The 12,406-nt window shown below is 37.1% G+C and overlaps 1 protein-coding gene across 3 annotated transcripts in view; it reads left to right on the plus strand.

The window, feature by feature from the left end:
* Positions 1-12,406, plus strand: part of tdrp (testis development related protein) — a 66,261-nt gene that overhangs the window by 23,135 nt on the left and 30,720 nt on the right. For all 3 annotated transcript variants that reach the window (XM_012962978.3, XM_031901700.1, NM_001016270.2), the window contains one exon: positions 11,479-11,538. In XM_012962978.3, coding sequence (XP_012818432.1) covers positions 11,479-11,538 — 60 coding nt within the window. The remainder of the gene's footprint in view (positions 1-11,478; positions 11,539-12,406) is intronic.

Genomic DNA, 12,406 nt, shown 5'->3' on the forward strand with positions numbered 1-12,406 from the left:
GCCTGTCAACAGCACCTCTTTTTACACACCATTTAAAAAAAGAGGTGACTACACAAACAAAGGCCTTTTAACTGCATTCCGATTATAGTCTGTCAAATAACCCTTATGTGCCTGTAATGTATAAGCAAGAAGATTATTATACCCAATCTACTCAATTTATTTGGTTTATATGCTGCTCTGGGAAGCTAAGAAAAGTGTATGTATACTGTATTCATAGTTTCAAAATTTCACAGTTCAAGAGATCACGTAGTTCACATAAACGTCCTTGCTTTTTACAAGAGAGTATCTTAGTTACATACAGCATTTTAGGACAATAATTTAGTGAAATATTCAGAATGTGATGTCCGTAATGTTGAACATAAAGCATCCAAAAAACGTCATTATCTAAAGGTTAATGGTGTTCATAATGTTCTCTATTTATTTACTGGGTGATTGTAAATGATAGTTGCAAATTATAAGGTAAATATAGCTGGGAAGCAGGTGTTTAAGACACTGCTATTTTTTTCTGAGAGGAAACAATATTCTATACAATCATCTCAAGCGGTATGTGTGTAAATTGATATTGAAACATTGAAGACTTAGAAGTAGCTATTATGGTACACCTTTCTGAGCTGTTGTTGCTGATTACAATTTATGAACCCAGTTTATTTGTTTTCACATTTAATTTGCCAATCTGAACCATTTATAGATGCTATGTTTCTCAATAACAGAACTTGAAATTCATATGTACTATGTACATATGTACTGAATCAGCATTATATATAATTTAAATTATGCCCACACACAAAGTGCACAATATTTAACAAGGAAAATCTCTCATAAGCATATGTGGTCTATATTCTACTGTACAATGACTACTTTTAACTATTACCTGTGCCTTAAAAAGACTCCATACATTGCTCTATTAATCCTTTCAGGAGCAGCTACTAGAGAGAAAGTTGACCCGAAAGATAATTTTGCACCCCTGACCTCTGATGTCCTCCTTTAATGTCATTGTAGGTTCAAGTCAGGAAAAGTTTTTTTACAGTGGGTCAGTGCAGGCTCTACAGAGATGAGTTAGGGCTTAATGGCTGGTTCCATTTTCTTTTTATAACTATGCATCCCCAGGGTACTGTGGAATCAAGATATAGAACAATAAAATTCCATATTAAAATTACCATGTTATTAGCGGTTAATGTCAATATTTTGATTATTTACCAGTCACTTATCCCCAAAGTTATCTCTAACGGCTTCTATCTGCCCAACATTGTTCCATCAGGCTAAGAAAAGTGGATCTGTTTGCCTACGGTGCACTAAAAACTACCGTAACTGCCTGAGTCTGGGCACACAGAGCAGATCAGAGGTTGGCCTGAAAAACATCTGCTGTTGAGTTTTTCGGGCCAACATCTGATCCGCTACACCCTTTCAGCCCGCATTTGGGCGATTACGGCAGTCTATGGTGCAGGCACGCAGTGCAGTGTAAGCAAGCAGATCCACTTCTCTTAGCCTGACTGAAAAATGTAGGGCAGAGTGAAGCACATATACGCACCGTGTGCCCTTACCCTAATATTCTTTGTAACATACATATCCAGTACAGCCTCGGCATCCTTACATAGTCATATGGAAAACACACAAATTTAAATTGACATGAGAAGCAGTTTTTTTAGAACCTATTATTCTAAATACCCTTTTTTCTATTTTAATGGACCAGAAATGTTTCCATAACCCATGTCACCCAGTATAGACTGTCTTATACTATGTACATTATGTGATATTCACACTACCGTTGTCCTTAGGAGGGTGGAAAATGTGTATCACCCTGACATCATCACTGATATCATAAATAGGCTTACACTCGCTATACCTCATTGTGTCGTACTGTGTTTGAAGTCTGTGTTGACCGTGGGTCATCTAAGGAATGTGTGCTTGGGGAAACCACCTGCAGCCTGACCTCCCAAGTGCTTTTCTTTTTCTGCTTATTGCCAGTAACAGGGTATTGGTTACACATTTTAAGTTTGGCCGTTTTTTGTGAAAGAATCTTGATCTGAATCTAAAGAGTCTGATTGTACAAAGGTTAAATGGCAATACTGATCAAATCTAAATTATCTATGTCCTAATATTTTACTGGATTTGTATACAAAATTAAAATAAACAGGATATTTCATTTAAGAAGGACGGTATCACATGACATTGCCTAACAGAGCATGCATTTATATGCAGGGTTGTCTGAATCTAATTTACAATGTGTATAATCTCATATGTTCCTCCAGTTATTTATTCTGACCTTTATTTACAAATGTAAATTTAAATTACTCTGGCTTGTTTAAAGATTATCACCTTTATTTCTGTGTAGGATTATTAGATTTGATCCTGCTTGTGTTTTGGGCATTCATTTTCTTTTAATTAAATTGACTACAACTATTGTACACCTTCAGTTACTCCAGTGGAGGTCAGATAATAAAAATCAATGAAATAATGTCTTTAACCCTTTCACTGCCAGCTGTTTTGGTCAAAGTGGAACTTCTACTGCCAGACAGTTTTTGAACATTTTGCACTGTTTCACTTTAGGGGCCTTTCCTAGGGGGGACTTTTAGTTTACCCAGGAAAACTATATATCGGTTTTTTTTCAGGACAACCTAAGCTTTCAAAATATAATCGAATTTTGGTGTAATTCCAATTCTGTAGCAAGATATAGGCTTCTAAATGTCTACAAAATTAAAAAAAATTATATTTTCCATAATATAAACACACATACCAGAAACAAAGATTATTTTATGCACGAATATACAACTGATTTGGAAAGTCCCATGTCTCCTGAACGTGCCAATACCAAATATATATAGTTTTATGGAGATTTCTCACTTGTATAGGTATAGGCAGTACACTACCAAATTTCCAAAGCACTTCTCCAGAAAGCTTGCAAACTTTAGATTTCAAGGCCAAAAATTCCTCTAACAGAAAGTTTATCCCAGAAAATTAAACATTTCTGGAAAGAACAGATTCTGGGGAATCCAGAATAGGCACAACTGTCTGTCTACTCCAAACTACCAAGTGGCACATGCCGCTTCTGCAGAGAGTAACCTTATCTGCCAAACAACGTACACCACACGTCGTTGGCAGATAAAGCCTTTTACTGCAACGACGTACCGTATGTCATTGGCAGTTAAAGGTTTAAGGCAGATTTATTGTTTATGTTTACTTTGGGTGTTATGTTACCAATGTCTCATGAGCTGACATCACCCTTAAAGGAATACTGTCATAGGAAAGCATATTTTTTTCAAATTAGTTAATAGAGCTTCTCCAGTGGAATCCTGCATTTAAATATGGTTTTTAAAAGTGCAAACAGATTTTTTTTGTATTTTAATTTCAAAATTTCACATGGGGCTAGCCATATTCTTCATTTCCCAGAATGCCACAGCCATGTGACCTGTGCTCTGATGAACTTCAGTCACACTTTACTGCTGAGCTGCAAGTTGGAGTGATATCACCCCCTCCCTTTCCCCCCAGCAGCCAATAAGCAGAGCAATGGAAAGGTAACAAGACAGCAGCTCCCTGACACCTGTATTGTTAAAAGTGCTAGACATCAGAATAGCAAGTCCAACTTGGGACTCCTCCAGTTACACTGAGCAGAAGAAACAATAGGTTACCTAAATGCAGTTTTTGTGGTGTAGATCTGGCCCCTTCTGAAAGCTCAGACTGAGGCACAATGCACTGAGATGGAGCCTACACACCAATATTATAACTAAAAAAATACATTTGTTGGTTCAAGAATAACAGTTTAAATGGTAGAGTGAATTATTTGCTATGTAAACAATGTTATTTAGAAGTACAAGGTACACCATAAAGATCATGACAGAATCCCTTAAATGTTACACCTACTCCCTTAATACATTATTTACCTAGAGGGTATAGCTGAATAATTTACTATGGAAGCATAAAGTAGGACATGGTTGGGGGTGTTTATTATTGTATTGTCTATTGTCAAGGCAGAGCTACAGGTAAAATTCATCACTACTGATGGAAGAACTTTGGTTGTCTGATAGAAGGTTCCAGGGGGTCTGACAACTTTAAGGGGCAGTATACACCTAAAAACGCCTTTGCTAAAAATAAGCACATTCAATAGGACTTGTGTTGAAATTCTGCCTATTGTTCTTATTTAAAAATTTTAATATAGGTTTTCCTATTTTATAATATACTGTCTCTCTGGTGCCATGTCATATTAGGAGAATTGTTAGCCAATTTCCCCTTAGAGCCAGATATTTAGGGCTGTCATACTGATTAAATGTGTCCCATTTAATTGCTTTTTATAAACCCTAATTTAACACAGTATATTTATGTGTGATTCATGCATGTGGACCTCTAAACTGATCTGATCCAGTTTGTTGATTTTAGTGATGTGATTGGATAGTCCAGGAGGGGGGATGGGAGGAGGTGCCCCTTTTGGATCATATTAACCAATTTTCTCCAAACTGCAGTTGGGTGCTCTGGGCAAAAACATGCTATGTGATTGGATCAAATGACTGCTACACCAAATGGTGGGGTAAAGGCCTCACAATTGGAGCACCTAGTATGAGGCAGTCTCTTATAGATGCTGGCATGTCATGTTGGTTTATACATTATATTCTTTCTCTCTTGAACGTGAAAACCATGTTAATGGAAAATAGTTTGTAAGTTGGACTTACTTTCACATTGGTCATTGTTTTAGTAAATCATAACTGTTATTCTGAATTAGAGACTAATTCATCTTTAGATATTTATTCATTAATATAAGAGGTGGGCTACCGTGTTTCTGCCCATGTAAAATATTCCATAAAATGGGACCCTGCTGTTATGAAACAACAGAAAGTTTAATTATATTTGCAGGACAAAAACAAATTAGCTGTAAGGCAGGCAATGCACATGCTTTTTGGCGTCCATAAATATGGTTAGGAGGCAGAAATCTAATCCCTCTGTTTTTGACTTACTATTTATTATGTAACGTGTTATGTGTGTTTTCCATCGCTTTAAGATTGTGTATGTGCTAATATTTATTTACTGTGCTGGGTTGTTCTGGTCATGTTGTTTTTTTTTTTTTCTTAACCTAAGGGAATCTAACACCAATTTTGGGGACACACTATGGGGTTACAGATGGCACATAGCAAACTGTTAAATTTATGTGAATAGCTTTCACTACTTACGGTAAGTCAGAAAAAAAAGGATATTTCCATGACCGATTATATTTCTTTTCAGACTGTGAGCTGTATCTAGTAGGGAAATGTTGCCTGCAAGGAGCTGTATGTGCTAATATTTATTTACTGGGCTGTGTTGTTGTGGTCATGCTTGCTTTTCTGTAACCAAAGGGGATTTTGCTTAATTTCAAAGGTAGTAATGCCTGCAGGAACTTAAGGGCATTAAGGTTAAAGGAACAGTAACACTAAAAAATGAAAGTGTATAAAAGTAACTAAAATATAATGTGCTGCTGCCCTGCACTGGTAAAAGTTGTGTGTTTACTTCAGAAAGTCTACTATAATTTATATAAATAAGCTGCTATGTAGCCATGGAGGCAGCCATTCAAAGGAGAAAAGGCACAGGCACATAGTAGATAACAGATAAAACACTATAGTATTCTACAGAACTTATCTGTTATCTGCTATATAACCTGTGCCTTTTCTCCTTTTTTTCCAGCTTTAATGGCTGCCCCCGTGGCTACACAGCAGCTTATTATATAAATTATAGTAGTGTTACTGTAGCAAACACACCAGTTTTACCAGTGCAGGGCAACAGTGCATTATATTTTTATTACTTGAAAGCTCTTTCATTTTTTGGTGTTACTGTTTCTTTAAGGGTAAGGTTCTAAAGTGAAAAGAAAGATAATTGGTCATAAAAATTTTCATTTCTTACTGATCTGTTACCATATTGGTGCCAAAGGTGCCAGCTTTAGGGGGGCAGCTCAAGGGTGTCTATATAGTAAATAGAATTTGCACTCAAAAATCCTCCCTAACCACCACCATATACTTCCCAGCTAAGTCTGCTGGCGGAGCCCAGATACCTGTAACATCCATAATTGGCGCAAGCGCAGTAGAGCATTACCTTAATACAGCGTTGGGTAAAGTAATTATTATTAACTATTTGTAGTTATTGTCATCTCTTTTTTTTCTGGGCACCCCAAGTTACCTAAAATCACAGGTTGGTCACCTGTAACTCCCACCCCTTATAGAGAAAGCAGACCTGCCCTAACCTACAGGGATGTGGTGTCTACTTTCTCTATATTTACCATTGGGTGTCTGAGATATTTACAGTTTTTAACTGCTATGCAACTCAACAGGTTTTGAAGGCCTACTACAGTATTCAGTTAACCCTAGTGTTGCTGTCTTCCAATTGAGCCAAAAGCCTGGTATTTGCAGTCTGGAAATGCTAAAATCTCAGAAACTGTTAAAACGAGAAAGTAAATTTAAATTGCAAAAGTGCTCAGAGATGCTCCCTGATTGTGTTAACCTCAATTCATTTTTTGGGTTTAGACCCACAGTACCTTGCTCAGCATGTGACAGAAGGTTCTTTTTGTTTTTGATGACCCCATTCCATCAGCCAGTAAACACAGTGAACCTGGCATTGAGAGAGGTTATGTTTGACATAACAACTCACTTGCTGATGGTAAATATTAGTAAATTTGCAAATGGGCAGTAACCCATAACACTTAGTTATTTAGCTACCTGCAGGAAGAATGATGAAAGTTAAAATATGATTGGTTGCCTTCTGTGTTCAGAGCTAATTTTCCCACTGTAAGTAAATGAGCCAAATTAGCCAGATTACAGAGCACAGTTACAGGTATATAATATTAATATAGATTTCTGTAGATATGGAAAATAAAGTTGAAATACATTAGGGCAAACTTAAAGAGGCTGTATATTCAGCATGAGTGCAATGAATAGGACTTGTACCAAACATAGTTTTTGACAATTATTTTAGTTTCAACAAACCTTGGTTTTTGATATTTCTTGCGCTGGACAGTAAAATTGAAGCTACTCCATTCTTGTCCTTGCAAGATAGACTAGATTACCAGTACACAGATAATCCCAATGCATACTGGTTTATCTGTGCACTGGTAAGATAATTATCTACTTTACAAGATCCAAACAATGGAGCAGCATCAGTATCCCTGTTTAACAATAGGCAAAAGGTATTCTTGAACTCATGAAATCGAGTCTATACTCCCCCTCTAAATCATAAGTAAAATGGTAAAAATAAGCTTTTCTGTGAAAAGAGTTTTCACTGTGATTATGTATTTTCTCTGTGAAAATACATTGCTCTAGGTTTTGAAGACTGCAGGATTACCATAAATAATGACATTCCATAAATAGCTGTCTGTAGTAAGTTCTGCTTTAATTAATGAGCTATTCACACTACGTATCAGTGTCTAAACTGGAAGCACATGGACCCCACACATCAGCCTATTCAGGCAATTTCAAGCTCTGGGCCACCCAGGCCCCTGCAGGTTTCAGGTCAGTTGCACCCATAATAGTAGGGTTATTTATTCTGCAGTACAGTAGGTGTTTTATTAGCACTGTAATATGTATAAATAAGTTCCTGTGTAGCCACAGAGACAGCCATTTAAGTTCCATTAGGGCTGCAGGGCCCATATTTGCAGAACAGATAAGCTGTTAAGAAAACAATGGTATGAAAACTTATGTGGCGATAAATGGGTCAGATGTGATTCATAGGTTTCTAAACACAGCATAAAACCGCTACTTATAAAAAATAGAATTATACCTCAAATAAATATTTATTCATGGGTTCTGAATGTACAGATGTTGGTCATTTACAAACAGTGTGCAAATCTGCACATGGGCAGTAACCCATAGCAACCAGTTACTGCCTCACTTCTTTTTAGAAATCTGCGAGTTGAACAATGAAAGCAAACATTTGATTGGTTGCCATGGGTTACTACACAGGTGCTGATTTGCCCACTGTTTATAAATTAGCCCCAATATTGTGTTGCAACTGGTATATAACACACAGAAATCGGCAGATAAAAATTCCCAGTTACCTGTTTAAAAAAACAGAAACATCTGATTGGTTGCTCTGAGTTACTAAGCCTAGGCAAATTTGTACATTTTAACACATAGCCCTTTTGAACGACAAGGAAAGTGTAAATCATTAGGCTTTAAAACCTTAAGCCTCTGTTTGCTCAATGCCCTCCCAGGGTATAGTTCTGCCAGTGCCATGCAGTATAACAGAAATTAAATATTTTACTGTACTGGGAATGTGTTATCTTCCGACAGACTCAAGGGACTGCTGGGAGCTTACAAAACATGGCAGTGCAGCACTGGCAGTGATTTACATTTTCCTTGCCATTGTAAATAAAATGTGCCATAGGTACTACATTTTGGCATTCTAATGAACCTTTGGTCCCTTTTTACTTAAAGGGTTACTGGAAGATCTGACATCAGCTGAACTGAGGAAGCAAAACAAAGCTCCAACCTCTAGGGTGTTTCTCAGTATAAATAATACTTCCATCAAAGTGCTATAGCGTGTAGAAAAATAGGAAAAGCATCTCCAATGCAAAGGCTATGTACACATGATCTAGAAGCATGAATAATAACTAAATATCTTCCCTTGGGCTAATGCCCTGCCAGGAGATTTGTCTATGTAGCAGAAAAGTAGCAAAGACAAAACATTGAGTTGTTACCTGTTTTTTGGTCTGAACAGCTGATAAAACCTAATGACACCTTCAGGGTTATTGATGTAACTCTTGACATGGCAGGGTCCTCTGATCTGGCCTTACAGCACAGAGTAAAGTGTAAACTGCAAACATAGAACCTATGGGTGAATTCTGCTTTGTATTTGAGTGACACTGTCAGGTCTCCAGCTACGTGTGCTACGTTAAATTTTGAAATAATTAAATAAGTTCTATTTAATTGTTGTTGAAAGCAGTATATATCTATCCCTTAGTATTCTCTGCTTGTATAGCAGTATGCTGGGCATATTTCTTAAGTCAGTATTTTTATATTTACTGATTGTATACTTTGCTATTCAAGTGGCATATCTTGGGTGCAGTCCTCTGTTGCGACAGTTCTGCACTAATGCCAAACTCAAATTTTTATAATTATATTGCAGAAATCTATATTATTGTGATCACAAATAGATCCATAACATCTGTGAATGTTCAGATTTCAACACATAATTTTGAGTGTCATTTGGCAGCAAAACCTTTGCACCTGGATAAATCGTTCATTGCTGTTAGAGAGAAGTGAAGCAGTTCCCTATTTATCCGGTAAAACACATCTTAAGCTCCGTGGCTTTGATCTACCCTTCCTACAGACTGCACTTGCAGGGAGGAAATGCTGCGACTTGCTGAAGATGTATTGGAAGCAGCCGAGACATGTCAGTATCCTGCAGTGTCAGGCAGGGTCCATTTAAACTTCCTTTTAATCAGTGTGTATATAGTATTTAGCTACTGTCTTGAGCAGTGTTTTCCCCACAGGGACAGATTTCCATTTCTTTCTTCTTTTGATCCTCAAGAAAGTGTGTTAATTAGTTTGCAGTAGATATAGTTCTAATATAACTTTAGATACAATGGTACAGTCCTGTTTAGACCTGTTAAAGAATTTAGCTTTCTTTTTGGCTTATCTGTTATGTACCTCCAAATTATGTCCATTCTTCAGAGTTAACTTAGTTCTAGCTACAAAGGCCACATGGGCAACCTGCGGAGCAAGCAGAGTATTGCAGCGATTCAGTAGCTGGTGTAGGCTAGCTGAAGGGTCAGTACGAAATCGCAAAACGGGACTCTGGCAATGGTGATACCTAAACTATTTATATTTTAAGCATCTACTGCAGTGACTCAAACTTCTTGTAAAAGCCATTAGAAAATCAATGAACATAGGAGTATGCCTTTGTTTCTGTAACCACACAGCAAGTGTAAGCTGCCTCACTCTTACACAGTGCAGGCTGCTAAGCTGCTTGGTGCTCAGGTGGCTCTCACATGTTTCATTTTGCAACACTTCTGCCAAGTGAGACTTTTACACACATGTAATTATACTGATCCGTGGCAGCAGAGAAAGGGCATAAGTTTGGTTTCCCAGAAGGTTGGCATTTTTGTAACACAACTAAACAGACTTGCAAGGGCAAGCAATGGATGACACTAAACAAATATTAATGTGCAGCAAAACATTACTTACACTACACCTAACAGGTACATGTTGTTATTATTAAAAAGTAACCTTGTTTCATACAGTTTTATTGGTACATGTATGGTCAGCTTTAGGGAAACAAACTAGAGCTATTGGGCCTGTTATCCAAAATGTTTAAACATTAAGTAGGATGGTTTGCCATCTATTAGAATTAATTCTATTTTAGTTAGGCTTAGTTAGTACAAGGTGCTATGTCATTAATAAAGAGAAAAGGGGAATATGTTTTAAAACGTTGAATTGTTTGATTAAAATGGAGTCTATGGAAGATGACCTTTCTGCCCGTTCCATAAAATGGATCTCATACCTCTACACTGTACAAAAGAACATATTTTTGTTTTTTGTCTTCCTGTGCAGTGTAAAATAATTCATGCCATTTTATTCTAAAACTATAATTTTTAAAGAGGGCCATTGTGTTTTCCTCTTCAGCTTGTGTTCTTGGAAGTCTTATTAATCTTTCTTCATGCCCAGTAAGCCAGCAACATTTTTAAAACATTTAACATTCCTTTGGTGTTAACCATGGCTGATCAGCTATGCACTATTGCAGTGAGCTGCTGTAGGTTTCTCTGCATACACAAAATGTTTCTGTAATGAAAAATAATGTTCAGTGATGTATCTGTTGTTTGTTTGTAATTCTCTAATGCGAGCTGAATTGGAAAAAAAAAATGAATTGTAACCTTTAGTTCATTAACTGGAACACTGGGTTTCTGGCCATGTCTTGTTCCAGGTACAGGTATGGGACCTGGTATCCAGAACGCTCGGGACCTGGGGTTTTCTGGAGAAGGGGTCTTTCTGTAATTCAGATCTCCTACCTTAAGTCTGCTAAAAAATTAGTTTAACTGTAATTAAACCCAATAGGATTGTTTTGGCTCCACTAAGAATTAATTATATCTTAGTTGGGATCAAGTACAAGGTACTGTTTTATTATTGCAGAGAAAAAGGAAATCATTTTAAAACATTTTAATTATTTGCTAATAATGGAGTCTATGGGAGATGGCCTTTCCGCAATTCAGGAACTTTCTGGCTAATGGGTTTCTGGATAAGGGGTCCGATACCTGTACCTACCACTGAACACAACAGGGAACAGGTTTCATAGCTTTATTAAGGTTTAGTTCTGAACTTCAAAGGAACATCAGCCTAGTGATCTAAGCACTCAGCCCGTGGGCCATTCCAGCGTTGTGCAGGTTGGGTGTTTGTGTATATAGAACATGGCAGTTGGTGGCCAACATTATGCATGCAATGTCCTTCAAATATCTGGAAAAAGAACATACTTTCTTTTTTTTTTTGTCAAAACAGTGTTTTACCTAATTCAGTCATTTGTTATCTCCACTCCCAGATCAAAGACCAACTGCTTCAAGAAGAAGTGCAGTCCCCTGTGTCTCAGCTTGCTACAAAGGTATGATTGTTGCCACTTTTGTTCTGTGACATAGTTATACTTCCTGCGTGGTAACTCATTCCTAAGCAACAGATCTCAAATTAAATTGCAGTTACAAAAAGACCAGCTGTTTACTTAACAGATTTAGTAGATAATGCTGTATGGAATCCAGATTATATTATCGTGTGTAGCTTTATTTTTAGTTTTTTTTGTTGGTTAGCCTTTATATAGCACCTACATATTCACCACATGAGTCCCAACCGTATTGGAGCTTCTAATCTGTAGTGCCTGTTACTTTCACACACTAGGTCCAAACATTAGCTGGTACATGTGTACCATTTTTCCCAGAATTCCAGGTAGAGTCTCACTCTTTAATAAATAAAATGTGTTTAATACCTTCTGAAGCCTTCGGTATAGTGAGTAGACAAAGTAGAAGAGCATTACCACCATCTTTGTGAGATCAGATCTCTGGTTACTATCTATTATTTAGTTTGAAAGGTACTGTGAGGTAAAGCCATCTCAATATACACAAGGAGGCCTTGTCCCAGCAGGATTGGTTACCTGAGAGTAATTAAATCGCTCTGAACCTTTTTAACCCTGTAGTGTTATCAAGCCTGTAGTATATTTCTCCTTTAAACTTTCACATCCCTTTAACTATTGCAGCTGTCATTCTGTTTTGGCATGAATGTTTGTGCCATCATTTATCTTGAATTTGAAGTATAATCCTCTAAAATTCAACATTAAAATTACAGTGGTTTTTAATTTTCCATCCATATGCTAAGCTTAGGGCTGTGGCACACACTGTTACTAGCTCTCTGTCAGTTCCCATTCCGATGGGTGTGCACACTCATTGCTAGTGTACGAAGACGTGTGCAAAATACAGAATACA

Source organism: Xenopus tropicalis, chromosome 5 (genome assembly GCF_000004195.4).
Source record: "Xenopus tropicalis strain Nigerian chromosome 5, UCB_Xtro_10.0, whole genome shotgun sequence".
NCBI lineage: Eukaryota > Metazoa > Chordata > Amphibia > Anura > Pipidae > Xenopus > Xenopus tropicalis.